A 16,211-nucleotide genomic window follows, 5' to 3' on the forward strand; every position below is an offset into this window, starting at 1 on the left:
CCGCATTAACTCTCTTTCCACAGCAAAAATCCCGTTACACACCACAATGTCCCCAATGCTTGATGGTGACCTTGATCCTTGGTTTCACAACCCAGTAACTGTGAGTAATCTGCAGTAAATAGCGCAACATCTTAGACATCTCAAACAGCAGGTGTTCTTGCCAATACAAGGTCCAGCACCTGCAATAAACTATGACTGTGTCAGGAAGCCAGATACACCCAACATTGCGCTAGTCAGACTTACCCAGAGGAAGAATTCACTCCCACTATGGCTTATGGAAAGCATGCTCTTGCAATCTTTGCCCTGCCTTAAGGACCACTCAGGTCAGTACCTATCATTCCCATGGCTGAGTGCACCTGCAAGGCTTCCTTAATAAGTGCCTGCAGAGACAGTAAGTTTTCTCCTTCCTGTACAGTAACGTGATAGAATTTGAAAGCTTCTTGTCTCGTGCTTCACATGCATTTTGCATGAGGCTATGAACTACAGTCCAAAGACTGCCACTATGTAATGTCATGGGTGTGTTGTCTTCTTCACTGTAACAGAAATCCGCTGGACATGACTTAGGAAATGAGCTTAATAGATTAAATCAAAGACTTAATACCAAGACCGGTGTTCTCCTAAGCTGTGTCTATATAAAGTTTATAAATAGCTTTCTAAAATATACTCTTGACGCTTTACGAGCACACCTAGCTTATTTCATATCAAGTCCTACGCATGTCTTCTTCAGCCTTCCAGATGTATTTGAGTCTTACAATCAAGGCTATACTGACCTCGGTTTCTTGGTTGCACCGAGGGGCTCGCGCAGAAAAAATGACAACCAGCCATTCCGCGGCAGATTCCGTGGTAGATCCGAAGCTCCATCATGGCCAGTAATAGAGACGAGTCCATTCAGGCGCTTGAGCTTGCGATCACCCCATCAAGAATTATGCTTTCTATGTTTCTTGGTGCTTCTTAGTCATTTGCTTGGAACAAGTACGGGAAAAGGCTCAGAACTATCTCCCCGGGCCAAAACTTGCGACATATACTGCGCTCCGGCGATGGGTAGATATGCGTCAAGGAGAATCGCATAAGACGGCCATGAGTCTCCACCGCAAGTATGGTCATATTGTTCGCTTTGGCCCGAAACATGTATCCATATCTGATCCTCGTGAAATAAAAAAGATTGATGGCCTAAAGTGTGGCTATACCAAGGTGCGAAGAATATCTGATAAATGAATAATGGTGTGCCATTTCAACTCGTGTCCCAAATAGACTGCATTTTATCCTATTCAGTCCATTACTTGGAGGGGCAAAGTAAAAGTCCACTTGTCTGGCACCCGAGACGAAGACTATCACCGTGAGCTGAAGAAGCCTGTTGCCAATGCCTATAGCATGACAACATTATTATCAAACGAGGCTGCTGTGGACTCTTGCACCAAGCTGCTGATCGAAAAGCTGACCACTCTTGCGGATAGACCGCAACCCATCAACCTGGGAGAATGGATCCAGTTTTATACTTTTGACGTGGTAGGCGAGCTTACATTCGCAAAGAAGCTCGGCTTCCTTGACAAGGGTGGAGATGTAGATGGAATGATATAAGCAATAGAAGGGCTACTAGCAAGTTTTACCAGTTACCCTGGACGACTGAACTTACTATGAGCAGGTATATGCCAGCCAAGTCGGGCAAATATCTATTTGGCACAGGTTCTTGATAGGCAACCCACTTCTACCTATACTTATGCCTTCTATGGAGCGCTGGAACAAGGTTCTCGCGTTTACATTGAACGCCGTCAATGCTGTTACGGGTGGGGACATTGACGAGAAATCAAAGTTCCAAAGGGATGGAGAGTCTAAAATTGCAGAGCTCAAGCACAGAGATATGCTCAGTAAATGGTTTGCTGTTAAACTTACAGACCCAGAAAGATGTCATCACAGGGCATGTATATCAAGTAGTTGAGACATCTACTCCGGCTTCCCCACATGCCCAACCAGCGGTAGATTGGCATTTGGCCGGCAGGTTTTCACTTTGAGGCTGGTGAAGGATTGGGTCTGCGGATTCAAGGACATTTGGAGCAGTTTGTTGAGTTAATTGACCAAATCTATGGACTATCATTTGTTAGTAAATGAACCGTGAGACATGACCAGAGATCCGTTAACCTACAACTGGCCTTAACTAAACCTTGATAATAATAGTCATTGGCGTCCGGAACTGTCCGCGGAATCCTTTGGCGGCCCATCTTTATGGGGAGGTGGTGATGGATTCATTCATGTAAGTTATTACCCCGCTGCTTTAGTTCTGCATCTTATGTGATCACCAATTCTTATACTCGTCTATACAACTCCCTATGAGTTATGGAGATGTTTTAACTTTTGTGGGGTAGTGGAGCAGGGGTTCCCCACAAAATTATCTCATCCAATCCCTGCTTCATCAAAACAGAATATATACAGAGTAATCCTTGAACTGGCCAGGGTGCTCACAGCCTATGAACAGTTCCTGCAGTACACTGTGTGACTGGATCAACGTTCCTTCAATGGAGTCTAAAGAGATTTTCTCCCATCAAGAGGATGTAAGGGATACACCTCCGGCAGCAGATAATGTGACATGCATCCCAGACCCTACCGAAGTAGTATTCAACTACCAGGGCATTACAGTCCAATACATTCTTGCGTACTTAGTGAGTTCCAATTCGTGGTTCTTGTATAATAGTAGCGACTTGCCTAACTTGGTCAGTCAATTCTACTCATGGCCTTTGCACAAATGATGTTGGTAGTCGCTCCAGCCGCAGTAAGTGATTATCCATTCGATTCCTTGAAACAAACGTACTCATTTCATCATAGTTTTCAAGGGATGTTACCCTTGCGGTTGGCGGTGCAGAGAAAGCAACATGGTTGGCTCAACTAGGCGTCATCTCTACATGCGCCCTGGGGCCCCCGATCTCTCAAGCCGCCGACTACTGGGGCCGAAAGTGGTTTCTAGTGGTTAGCGCCGTGTGCGGATTCTCTGGATCTCTGATTGTCGCGCGGGGGCACTCCATAGCCATGGTATTAGGAGGACAGCTGCTTACAAGTCTCTCAACCGGTACCCAAGCCCTACTATACGCGGTGTCGTCGGAGATCTTACCGAGACAATACAGACCTCTCGCGCAAGGTGGTCTCAATGTTAGCTTGTCCTTAGGGGCAATTGTCACCCTTCTTGCAGGGTCCGATTTGATTCGAAAATACGCCGACGGTTTTCGAATCATGTGGTACCTTATGGCAGGGGTCTTCGGTGCCTCGGGCGTCGTGTGTGCCATTGCGTATAAACCCCCAAAGAGGCCACTGCAGGTGTCTCTAAGATTTGTACAAAAGGTAAAGCAGCTTGACTGGATAGGATATGGCCTATTTGTGGCTGGAATCGTGCTGTTCAACATAGCCCTGACCTGGTCCGACAATCCCTTCTCCTGGAAAGACTCTCATATCCTAGCCCCCTTTATTCTGGGTATCCTGCTCATCATCGGGTTTATTGTCTATGAGAAGACCGGTCGAAAAGATGGAATGTTCCACCATGACCTCTTCGCCAAAGACCGAAACTTTGCGATTGCGATAGGACTCATATTTGTGGAAGGAATGGCCTTTTATGCCGCAAACGTTTACTTTCCCTATGAGGATTCAGTCCTCTTCGAGAGTGACCCTGTCAAATCCGGTCTCCGGTTCAGTATTGTGTTTCTCACTGCTGTCGTTTCTTCTTCCGCCGTTGCGTTATATTCCTGGCGAGCAAAGCGCCTCCGGCTACCCCTTGTACTTGCTTTCTTACTGTTCGTCATCTTTTTCGGTCAGTAAAGCACCCTCCGTCACCGGATCCCGTCCATTCATACGGGAGGAGCTAATAGACCATACCCAGCACTGATGTCCACGATCACAGTCTCGAGATCAACCGCCCTGTGGGGCTATCCAGTCTTGTCGGGCACAGGGCTAGGGATATGCCTCACACTAGTCGTTACAGCAGCACAGCTAAGCGCCCCGCCAGAGCTTATCGCCATCACCAGCGGCTTGGTAATCTGCATGAGAGCACTCGGAGGCTCAGTAGGGCTACCGATCTATGCAGCGATCTTCAACTCGCAAGCACGAAACCTGTCTTCGGATATCGCGGCCGCGGTCCTCCCCCTGGGCCTCTCACCGGATGCTCTACCGGGATTTATTGCCGCGCTGATAGCACATGATGAGCATGCGCTACATTCTACAACTGGACAAACGATCATCATGGCCGTTGTCGATGCGTTGAAGGCCTGCTACTTACAGGGGTTTCGCTATATTAACATAACGGCGGCTGTTATCTCAGCCGTGGCTTGCCTTGGTGAGTCCGTACATGATTCCCTTATGATGAGGAAGTAACATTCACTTTGCAGCTGCCCCCTTGATCCTGCAAAACCATCTCAGATGCTAATACCTGTCTTGTCATAGCCGCTTTCTTCCTCATCGACCCCAAAGATAGTTTCAGTATGGATGTAGATGCTCCACTCGAGGTGGGATTGCCCAGTCCCAAGCAGTCCAGATCGGCTTAGTTGCGTTAGGAAGGAAAGAACCTGTCTTGGTTTAGAGTCTTTTGTTTGTTAATGCAGGTCCCTTTGGTTGTTGGAGCTCTTTCCTCGCTGCTACTTCATTTCATTCGGAACATATCCTTAAGGCAATCTATCCCGCAGACGTACAAAGATGTTGAGTCAAGATAGATAGTCTTGCTTATGCAAATTTTGGATAGCCCCGCACCCCGCGCTGATATACAGATCTGTATATCGTGGTTTTGCCAACAGAGCTGGCTGTCTCAGCTGTAAGCGAACAATGTTAAATTCACGTGCTGCATGGGGCCCGTGGGGGAGGCCTTTCTCCGCATATAATGACTCTAACGACTCTCTTCACTCCAAGGAGTCGACTGATCTATGCTTGTGTCACCCTCGCCCCCATGAGAAACGAGCCATGAGCGCTACGCGAAGACGGACATGCCATACCTGTAATAGGGTCTTCTCGAAGGCAGAGGATCTCACGAGGCATCTCCGCACTCATTCAAAAGAGCGCCCTTGTGAGTGTTTGACCTGTGGCAGGCTTTACTCTAGGAGGTTGGGATTACGCGCAAGCTTTTATACAAATGTCTGACCTATCTCACTTCTTCCTGTCGTGCATGCTCCCTCATTTAAGCCCACCACAGAAAGGTCTCTACTTTTTGTCTCCATCTGTTCTGTTGGCAGCCTCTTTGTGGGATCGCCGTATGCTGTTGCGCAAGGCACTCGACTTTTTAAGAGGCTGAATAAAGCCATTTTCGCGTCTTGGGAGTCGACCCTGTCTCACAGCTGCTCTGATGCTCTGTCCATGGTCCAAGCATATTGACCGGGGTAGCCTAGCACTAAGTAATGGCATGACATACTATGAAGAAGTACATTCCGCCTCCATTCCTCGACTACTGTAATTTCCCCTCCCCTCGCGTGAAGAAGCAGGCAACCTCGAAGGAGAGACTCACCCAGGAGGAGCTGGAGGTGCGTGAGAGCCTCTGTCGAACAACCCAGACAATCCAGACGTTGCAGGAGCAAGTCCGACTGCTCAGCAACCAGCAGTCAAATCACCTGGTGACAGATCTCATGAGCGCGAACAAGGCACTAAAGGAGAACCCGAATACCCTTATGGAAAAAAGACTGTCCTGGGTATGAATAAAGAGGATGCGTACACTCTGATCAGCCAGTCGGGAGGCATTTCCTCTCCCTCTGGAGCAGAGAATGTAGTCTTCAAGACAGATCAGACCACAGGTCCTACCCAGGAAGACAGCCCCTACGACGAGAGATGGCGAGGGACCCGGGGATTTGACTTACGCGTGGAGCTCGACTCTTTAGTTAGTTACTGACCTTATTCAGCAAGTTATACATTATGTGGTACCACGCTTCTTGGCGGGTACCCATGGGCTTGGGCGGGTTTGGTTTTGGTGAGGTCTACCTGCGTGAAAACTAGGGTGCACAGTTCCACGGAATCCTCCCGGCCGAAATACTTTGTTGTAGGCAGATGCGGAGACAAGTCTTGCCATAAGGTGAGATGACTCGCCGCGGCATTTCCGAGTTGACCGGAACCACCTTGAGCTCCGCGGAAGGGGCTGGCTAACATCAATCAGCACTGACGAATCTCTGCCGACTACAAGTATGTCCACGATTCGAGTACGGTACGATCGAATACGCCCAGTTCCTATCAGAATCTGCGTTCTATCTATTGCGAAAGGTTAACCAGCGACGTTGCTACACAACTGCATCATGACCGGACCGAAGCTTGAGTTGGGGGGCTTTCCTATCCTATGGGTACATGCCAACCCACCCGAGGATGAGACAAACATGTATCCCTACAGGAAGCAGACTAGAAACACTAGGAAACTTCCTGTGGGCTGGCAATTTGCGGAAGGCAGGCGTGCCCTCCAAGAAGAGATTATATTTGATGAAGTGGTCGAAATTCCGCTCAGAGACGGAGTCAAGGTCCGTCTACCGCAAGAGACGTGCAGAGAACATTACTGATCTGATGCCCAAGATCTACTGTGACATTTTCAGGCCGGTCACAGATACAAAACTCCCGGCCATATTGGCCTTAAGCCCATATGGGAAAAATGGACACGGTACGTGACTGACATCGACCAGACCTGCGGACTTAGAACAAATCTAACCGCCATATCGCCGCAAGGATTCCGCATCTTCGACAATATACCCTTCCGGCTCGGACTACGAGAGAGCGCCACATCCGGTCTGGAGAAATTCGAAGGGTAAACGAGCCCTGCTCAAGGCATCAGATAAGCCATGCTGACCAGGCGACGTAGGCCCGACCCGGCTGAGTGGTGCCCTCGGGGCTACGCAATCGTCAACGTAGACATCCGAGGCACATGGGATAGTGAAGGCGACCTTTACATCGAGGGAAGCCAGATGGGTAGGCTTGCTGCTCCATCACCAGGAAGGAATTGACATGGCGATTTACTGACCACAGTCAGGTCTGGATGGCTACGATACGGTCGAATTCATTGCAGCACAACCATGGTGCAACGGTGCTGTCAGCATGTGTGGCAATTCCTGGCTGGCAACGGAGCAGTGGGCAACCGCTATCGAAAAGCCCCCTTCACTCAAGTGCATAGCACCTTGGGAAGGGTTCACGGATAAGTATCGTGACTTGATCTGTCGTGGAGGTATTCCTAAGTACAACTTTGCTTCGTTCATCTTCAACAAAACAATTCGCGGCCGAAACCGTCGGGAGGACATTGGTGGAGCGCTCGCCAAATGGCCCCTTTTCAATGGATACTGGGAGGACAAAGTATACGACACCAGTGGTCTGACGCTACCCATATATGCGCTTGCAAGCTATTCTTCAGGGAATCATGGTTCTGGTACCGTGAGGGGCTGGACCAGGGCGGCCTCCAAGGACAAATGGATCCGCTTCCATCCGACTCAGGAGTGGTTCGATCTCTACACACCCAGGTACATCGATGACCTGCAACGGTTCTTTGATCGGTACCTGAAGGGCATCGACAATGGTTGGGAGAAAACCCCCAGAGCTAGGGTTTCCATTCTCACGTATGGGAATCGTTTCGAGCCTGTGCGTTGATCTGACATGACAGAAGCATTGGAAGGCCAGTCTGACACGTTGCAATAGGGCCCAAAATGGGATGTGCCCTTCGCCGACTACCCAGTTCCATCGACCGAGTATCGGAAATTCTACCTGCAGGACTCTGGAAAGCTGGCCACCTCGCCACAAGCCAACGAGAGCTCCGTCACCCATCATGTAGACGGCTACCAAGCACAGGCGTCTCAATTTACGCTCACCTTCGACAAAGCGACCACGCTTGTTGGTCATTCAAAAGCAGAACTTTGGATGTCTTGCAGAGACAAGGACGACATGGATGTTTATGTGTCCATCCGCAAGCTGAGCAAGAGCGGAGAAGTATTAGAACACGTGAATGTTCCCTGGGAATTTCTACCCGAAGGGGTCAATACCCAACACGATGTTCCCATGGCGCAGACGGTCAAGGTGAGTGTGGTTCGATCCAGCTAGACATGCTGTGACCAAGCCTTGAGACGGCGCGCTGACCGGGTTTGTATCCCAGTACACTGGACCGACCGGTATCCTCCGGGCGTCGCATCGCGCCCAGGTCCCAGAACGAAGCACCCCCATGATCCCGTACCACCCACACGATCAAGAAGAAAAGATCCCCCCAGGCCATGTCGTCAACCTCGAGATCTCTCTTTGGCCTATGGGCATCCACTTCGAAGCCGGGGAGGGCCTGCTATTTCGTGTCCAAGGCTTCATTGATACCAGCTCGGATTTCCCCAGCCACATCGATGAGAAACTCGACAACCTGAACGAAGGTCGGCATACCATTCATTTCGGTGGCAAGTATGACTCGACGATCATTGTGCCTGTTGTTGCCCTGCCAGCGCAATAGATTAAGAATACTACTAGCGAGGAATTCGAAGGGCTTCTCAGACTTTCTACCTTCCAGTTCCCCGAGCAGTGTGGTGTCTCCGAACCCTCTCTCTGGCTAAGTCGGTCTTATCATATGTAGAGCTCTTAAGGAATCTAATATTTTTGAAATTAGATAGATAGTGTTACAGGCCAAGTCGACTAACCTGTGTCGTCTGCTGGTCCGTTTCTTGGCGATAGCAATGTATTATCAGATTCTTTCTAAGTGCAGACTCCATAAAAACTTGATTTATTCAGTTCGAACACTCACTTGTATCCTAGGTGCATATTGTGACCATCAAGTATGCTGCTTCCACCCTTCTGGTTAAGGCTGACTATTTGTGCACAGTATACGGCGTACAATGAACGACACCATCCAAACACTCATGACTTAATGCGCCACACACCCCACTATCATGGCGGATCGTCCTTCCGGATCCGCGCAGCAACGGTTCAACAACGCGAGTCACAGACACCTCGGCATGACCATGATTGGCCACTCGATTTCTCTGTGCTCCATCGTGTAAGCACTTGCACGCCGACAAGATGGGGCTACTTGAATCCCTGTCTGGTCTTCTAGTGCATCAGATGATGACACGTCTCGCATATAAGGGGCTGTCACCGGAAGCTGCTGTCCCCTGCCATCCGTCCGTTCTCTGCCAAACCCCCCCACGAAAATGACCCCCGAGGAAGAAACCATCACCGTTGACTCGGGCGATGACTGGGCTTCGACTTATACGGCAACCGACTCGGAAGTGACGTCCCTCCGCAGCAGTGTCTTTGATTACATCTACGAAAATGGCCGACGGTACCACGCCTACCATGCCGGTGCGTACTGGGGGTCGAACGACGAAAAGTCGATAGATGCGATGGATATCTGTCACTTTTTGTACGGTCTCTTGTTACACGGCGAGTTATATCTCGCTCCATTACAGAATCCTAAACGAGTTCTGGATGTCGGGACGGGAACGGGGGCGTGGGCCATTGAGTTTGCGGACATGCATCCCACTGCGACGGTCATCGGGACCGATCTCTCGCCGATCCAGCCGCGGCTGGTACCGCCGAACCTCAGCTTCGAGGTGGACGATTGCTGCGACGAGTGGACGTACAGGGAGCCGTTTGATTACATTCATGTGCGGGGATTGTATGGGTGTGTGGCCGATTGGGATGGGTTCTATCAACAGGCTCTGAAGTACGCCGTCGCCGCATCTCGAGTGCTTTAGTGTGCTAATGTTGTGGTGGAAGACACCTTGTCCCAGGCGGGTATATCGAACAAGTCGAGATGGGAGTCGTGCCTACATCAGACGACAGCAGTCACGTTGGAACCATCTACGAGAAATGGGGCAAAGCTAGCCTGGAGAGTGGCGATCGATTCGGAAAGACCCTTCGCATTGTCGACGAGTCCAAGCAGCGCATCATCGACGCCGGATTCGTAGACGTGATCGAGCGACGATACAAACTACCGATTGGGCCATGGCCGAAGAACAAGCACATGAAGACGCTGGGAAAATACTGTCGGTTGGTGGTTGAGGAGAGTATGGAGATGTGGGTGATGTTCTTGTGGACCAAGGTGCTGGGAGTGAGTGCTTGTCACCCTGAACCTTCTACCAGCAGATACTGATCCATTCGCAGTGGTCGAGAGACGAGGTCGAAATGACATTGGCGGAAATGAGAAAGGCGATTCGCGATCCGAGCATCCACGGTTATATCCATGTCTCGGTGGTGTATGGTCGCAAACCGGACAACTAGCATTTCTGCAATACCTGCAGATGATCTCCAAGCACAACTGATTTAGAATATCCAAAAGCCTGATACAGACTAATAACCAATTCTCAACACTGCCTTAAACTTCCTGCCCTCCGGTGCTTAACATGGCATCCACCGATGGAGATGTTGATATCATCTGACGATGCATACAGCTCCTTGGACCATCAATCCACGTTGACGACAATCTCCCCCTCCCCAACCGGACGTTCAAATCCTCTAAGATACCGTTCCAGCACATCCTCCGTGAGGCAAAATGCCGAGTCTCCATCTTTCTCAACCACTGCGTTCCTAGCTGCTACTCTTCGTCGAATCTCCGTTGGATCCACGTTCAGATAAACCAGCACCCAGCGCCCGCCCGATTCGGAGATGAGCACTTTCCACTCATCACGAACTTCGCGAAATGCGAAGGAGAAATCGAGGACGACGTTTGCATCGCCATGTTCGAGAATATGGACAAGTTGCCGCTTCAAAGCTGCTTCCGCCTCGGTTTGATACTTCTCGTAGTGTTTTTCGGGATAGTCCACGTTGTAAAGGCCATGGTGAGTGTAGATATATGTGTCAATGGAGAGACGTGTGAAAGACGGATAGGCAGAGCAGATCGATTTCGCGAGAGTGGACTTTCCAGATCCTATTGAGTTAGCAGATGCATCTATGGTGATGAACTAAGACATGTTACCTGCCACTCCGCATGTCATCAGGACAACTGGGCGGGCATCCGACGAGCTGCGCTGAATGGCAGGACCCAGGCGAGCTATATCATCCAGTAGCGGAGGACTCATAATGCGAGATTTAATGTGGCAGAGATTCGTGTAAGCTGTAACAGACAATAGACGGTGGAAATCAGTATGGGGTAGGATGGTTAAGTGTGACTCATTCTATATGACGGAACCCGTAGGACCATCTCGTATCCAGATCCATGTATGTAGATTTGTGACTCTATCGACCAATATAACGCCGGATCTCATTCAGTGTCTGCGACCCAAGTAGAACTGGAGAAGCCAGATGCTGACTACCTACTCCTGTTCAGGACATCGGCAAACTTCTTCCCCAAGTGGTTCTCCAACATCCGCTTATGGCCATCAGAAATCATCCTGGCATCCGTCAGCGTTTTCGCGTACTTATCGATCAACTCTTCCAGTCTCTCCTCGTCTCCCCAATCCTCCTGCACTGCGTCTTTGGCCGCAATGGCCTCCTTCCATAACGACTCCATCTCCTCGGTCCAACCAAGGGCATCCGCCAGTTTGCGCACCCCATCATCGCAATCGCCCAAAATGCACACATCTTCCGGCCGCATTCCCAAGTTTCCTGCCGTCTCCCGATTGATCAGCACCCGTGGAACGCCTTCCCGAACCAAACGCGGCAGTTCCGAGCACGGAGCGACCTTTAAACTCGTCCCCATGACGAGCATCAAATCCGCCTCGGGGACTTTCGTCTTCTTTTCTGCAAATTCCGCAGGAAGAGGCTGTCCGAAGAACACCACGTCGGGCTTAACAGCTCCCCCGCAGTCAGGGACTTGACAATACGGGACATTGCCTGTATTGATCGCTTGTTTCATCAAATCATCCGGATAGGGAGTTTCGCACTTCCAGCAGCGCTGTGTCCGCCAGCTCCCGTGTGCATTGAGGATCTTGTCCTCTGGGACACCGACATCCTGCTCTAGCCCGTCTATGTTCTGTGTAAACAGGAAATGGAGGAGGTTCTTCTTCGCCAGAAGAGCGAGAAACGCATGGGTGATGGTCGGTTTGAGGGAGCGCGGGTGTCTGGCACGCGCGATGGCGTAGAAGGGCTCGGGGGTGTGCTTGAAGTAGCTGGTGTGGAAGATGGCTTCGGGGTAGGGCAACTTAAGGGGTTTGAGTCGGTCATAAATGCCAGTCTCGGGCGATCTGAAGTCAGGGATGCCGGCCGCAGCGGAGATGCCTGCGCCGACAAGCACAACGATCCGGGGGGCCTGGCCGGTTTTGATGAGGTTGGCAATGTTTTCGATATCTGTCATTTTGTCATGTTCAAATCGCTCACAGTATTGATTATGATTCTAAGAAAATAGACGGTTAAGGAGTGCTGTGTTTTCATGCTTTTGAAGGCAGACAGCTGTCAGCCTTGCACCTGCGCATCTGACGATCCAGCATTAAGATAATCTATGTTTACATTATTCACAATACACATGAAATTCTGTATGTTGGAGCTGTCAAATTACGCTTTCATGTTATCAGTTTGTTAATGGCATATTAGCTTTCAGGGAGTGCCATGCATATGGACATAGAGTAGGCTTCCTACCCTAAAAAGTTGATATGCTAGATTCAAGTTCCCTGCGATTCAATGTTGTTTACAGCCCAATAAAGGTATTGGCCCTGTTTTGGAATATGATCATCCAAAGCTTTCCTTAGCAAAGCTCAGTTTGTTATGCATCAGAGTTTGGAAAGCAGTCATAAGAGTATATATATGACCCTGGCACCATTTCGCAGTTGCATGCCTAACCAGCATATATATAGTATACTAGCTCTAACATCATTAGTGCCTCAGACTGCATTTGGTTTTGATGCTCAAATTTGAGCGCATTTGATTTATAATATTGAGAAATGTGTACTTCCGAGCATATACTCTTACAATCATTCAGTACTATATCCACACTATTGCTGCTATTACTGCAATGTACATCTCACAGGTAAAAGTCTGGCGCTTAGGGTCGATGCTAGTCACCATTCCTATTATAACACGACAGCTCATTGATCCTCTTGTTACAGGGATATAAGCGCCTGAATATGGGCCTCATCGCACTGCGTTATATAGCACAGTCCTGATCCTTCTTTCTTACAGCTGATATTTTCCCTACAGTTTCAAGATCGCCGTACTCTGGCCTCCCACGCTCTAAGATGTTACTCTTCCGACTACCTCTACAGAAAGTACTCCTTAGCCTCACGATCCAGAATGCGCTCCTTCCCATCGCAATTGCAACACAATGCTACTTTACAGACGGCAGCCCCGGCTTAGCAGAGCTGCAACCCTGCTTTCCCGACAAGACTAACAGCGCTTGCTGTGCAATCAATAAAACAAACAGAGACCCCAATGATATCTGCCTGACTAACGGGCTTTGTCTGGCCCAGGTCTCACCATATACTGGTCTCATCCTGCTAGATGGGTGCACAGATCCTACATGGGAGAGTAATGGCTGTCCGAGCATCTGTCCTAAATGTGCGCGGTTTAATGGTACTCGATATCCTGTCTGATGACGGACCGCTAACACAATGCTCTTACCAACAGCAATCCAAGGAAGCTACGGGATTCATGTCCTGCCGTGTCCTGAGATCAGCAATGACCACTGGTGCTGTAGTGCCAATGGCTCAAACTGCTGTGATAACGCGTTCAAGCTGCAAATGGGCCAGCTGATGCTCTTGAATACCTCGTCAGCTGTTCCGTCTACCACTGCTACTCCTACTGGTGCTGTAAATACAGGCGCCGCCGCCACCACCACTACCACGACGGCTGCTGTTACTACAACAGAACATGCAACCGCTAAGGCAGCTGCTTTGAGTAATTCAGAGTGCACAGATTCCAAACCAATGGTCGTTGGCATTAGCACTGGTGTTGGGCTAGGTGCATGTCTTATAACATTATTAGGCGCCCTGTGGTGCCAACGACAGAGGTATCAGCGAAGACTACAAGAGAATCAACAATTCGGAGTAAACTGTGTCTCAAACGCTCAAATGTATGCTACTCCTCCTGGTTTTATTGCACCTGTGGCAGAGCTTCCCTTGAACAAAGCTCCGAGAGTGTTTAAGATGGGCGCGGGAGGTTGATATCAATCAGTCAATGACCTGTTCATGTCTATATATATCCTTAACTTAAGTAGGAGGCAAGCAAAGGTAAACTAAGTATAGTTGATCTATACTATTAACGCAGTGATTCACAGCGTGGAAAGGTCTAAAAGCCACACATTACCATGGCCTTTCCGCGATTGCCCATAGTTTAAAATCTGCAGGAATCTGGCACATCCCATAATAAAGTGATATTTAAGCCTGTTCAACACGACCAGTCTAACCCACATATTATTTAATCTGTGACTCTAATCCTGAATGAGAAAGGAGCGTTAGTAAACGCTGTTTCATCTATAGAGCCAACACAGGCTCCCCGCCGGTCTAAATGAAATTATGTGCTGCCGTGACTGCCGTCAAATGTGGAGGTCCTCTATTCTTCAGCTAAGAATATCCAAGCTTTACCCCACAGGAGGCTGATCCTATTTCAGAAGCCAGTTTATCAGAATACTGTCTCGGCAGTTCGGGGCGACTTCCGAGGCCAATCCAGCGGGATCTACAGTTATATAAGGACCTATAACTCTCTTCTACCTTCGAAAATGTGACAGGACGACAAACCAACGGCAAAATGACTCTCCTCCTCCTGACCGGCCTGGCAGCCGCTGCCAACGCCCTCACGGCGACGGTCAACACCGCACAAACCTACCAAACCATGGATGGGTTCGGCTTCTCGCAGGCCTTTGGCCGCGCCTACGATCTGTACAACCTGAACTCGAGCCAGCGCCAATACGCCCTTGACCTCCTCTTCAGTCCCACCAAGGGCGCAGGCATGACCATCCTGCGCAACCGCGTCGGCTCTAGTAGCAGCGACAGCATTTTGCCAATCTCCCCGGGCTCCCCGAACGCCACGCCGCAGTATCAGGACCTCGGCACGGACTCGGAGCAGGTATGGGTGACGCAGCAGGCCGTCGCCTACGGGGTGAAGACCATCTATGCGGACGCGTGGAGCGCCCCGGGGTTTATGAAGACGAACAACGACCAGGGGAATGGGGGTTATCTGTGTGGTGTTACGGGAACGAACTGCGCGAGCGGCAACTGGACACAGGCGTATGCAAACTACCTGGTCAAGTATATCCAGGATTATGCCGCGTTGGGACTGGATATCACGCACGTGGGGTTCTTGAACGAGCCGGATTTCAAGTATGTCTCCCTTGCCTTGCCCGGCAGCCATGTAGAATACTGACGATACGTAAGCACAACCTATTCCTCTATGCTGTCGGACGGGATCCAAGCCGCGGACTTTATCAAGGTGCTGTATCCCACCTTGCAGAAAGCAGGTCTGAGCCGCGTGGGCATTAACTGCTGCGACGCGATGGCCTGGTCCGCGCAGAAAACTCGCACCGCACAACTCATCTCTGCCGGTGTTGAGAACCTTCTCTCGCGGATCACCTCGCACTCGTACTCGTCTGATCCGACCAGCTCTATGGGCGCCTCAATCCCCGTCTGGCAGACTGAGAATGCGGACCTCTCGGCCGCGGGCACGTGGGAGACGACCTGGTACTCCAGCGGGGGCGCGGGCGAGGGCCTTACCTGGGCGCAGAAGATTTACACGGCGATCACGGAGGGCGGGGTGAGCGCGTATCTCTATTGGGAGGGGTTCGAGGATAGTAACACGAACTCGTGCTTGGTGATTACCGATGGAACAAATGTGATCCCATCGGGGCGATTGTGGGCGTTTGGCCAGTGGAGTCGGTTTGTACGACCCGGAGCGGTGCGGGTGGCCGTCTCTGGGTCCTCTTCGACGTTGAAGATGACTGCGTTCAAGAATACGGATGGGACTGTTGCGGTGCAGATGATCAACACTGCGTCTGCGGCGACATCGGTCACTGTCAACGGGTTTGCTGCTGGTTCGGCCAAAGCATATCTCACGGATAACAGCCACAATCGGATTAGCGAGACCACCCCGTCCGTTAGTGCAGGAGCAGCCAGTGTCAATGTCCCCGGATATTCAATGGTGACTGTGGTTCTAAGTGGCAGTACCTCGTCCTCTTCCTCGGCGACAACGAAGGCTACAACCTCCACCACGAAGACGACGACTACGAATGCCGCTTCCACTACCGTCGCGGCGCATTATGGTCAGTGTGGAGGACAAGGATGGACGGGCCCGACGACCTGTGCGTCGCCGTATACCTGCCAGGTGCAGAACGCGTGGTATTCCCAGTGTTTGTGATTGATTTAGCTACTTGTTATGGTTTGGTTTCCAGACAAGCT

At 50.3% G+C, this 16,211-nt stretch overlaps 4 protein-coding genes across 4 annotated transcripts; 3 read left to right on the top strand and 1 right to left on the bottom strand.

Annotated features, from left to right (window-relative positions):
- Positions 1-2,462: 2,462 nt before the first annotated feature.
- Positions 2,463-8,407, top strand: CDV56_109484 (uncharacterized protein; the record flags this gene model as incomplete). Its single annotated transcript, XM_026763103.1, has 15 exons — positions 2,463-2,654; positions 2,711-2,764; positions 2,818-3,790; positions 3,860-4,312; positions 4,420-4,481; positions 5,382-5,483; positions 5,552-5,833; positions 5,950-5,992; positions 6,107-6,210; positions 6,258-6,458; positions 6,531-6,739; positions 6,794-6,900; positions 6,962-7,560; positions 7,618-7,992; positions 8,069-8,407. 15 exons carry the CDS (start codon positions 2,463-2,465, stop codon positions 8,405-8,407), a joined length of 4,095 nt encoding a protein of 1,364 aa, XP_026618386.1.
- Positions 8,408-9,101: 694 nt separating this feature from the next.
- CDV56_109515 (class I SAM-dependent methyltransferase) lies at positions 9,102-10,173 on the top strand (the record flags this gene model as incomplete). Its single annotated transcript, XM_026763134.1, has 3 exons — positions 9,102-9,616; positions 9,670-10,003; positions 10,057-10,173. The coding sequence occupies 3 exons, from the start codon at positions 9,102-9,104 to the stop codon at positions 10,171-10,173; spliced, it is 966 nt and encodes a 321-aa protein (XP_026618387.1).
- Positions 10,174-10,355: 182 nt separating this feature from the next.
- Positions 10,356-12,184, bottom strand: CDV56_109523 (uncharacterized protein; the record flags this gene model as incomplete). Its single annotated transcript, XM_026763142.1, has 3 exons — positions 10,356-10,819; positions 10,868-10,942; positions 11,209-12,184. 3 exons carry the CDS (start codon positions 12,182-12,184, stop codon positions 10,356-10,358), a joined length of 1,515 nt encoding a protein of 504 aa, XP_026618388.1.
- A 2,384-nt stretch (positions 12,185-14,568) lies between these two features.
- CDV56_109537 (uncharacterized protein) lies at positions 14,569-16,170 on the top strand (the record flags this gene model as incomplete). Its single annotated transcript, XM_026763156.1, has 2 exons — positions 14,569-15,140; positions 15,195-16,170. 2 exons carry the CDS (start codon positions 14,569-14,571, stop codon positions 16,168-16,170), a joined length of 1,548 nt encoding a protein of 515 aa, XP_026618389.1.
- Positions 16,171-16,211: the final 41 nt, after the last annotated feature.

This window comes from Aspergillus thermomutatus (genome assembly GCF_002237265.1).
Source record: "Aspergillus thermomutatus strain HMR AF 39 chromosome Unknown NODE_9, whole genome shotgun sequence".
In the NCBI taxonomy this organism is placed as follows: domain Eukaryota; kingdom Fungi; phylum Ascomycota; class Eurotiomycetes; order Eurotiales; family Aspergillaceae; genus Aspergillus; species Aspergillus thermomutatus.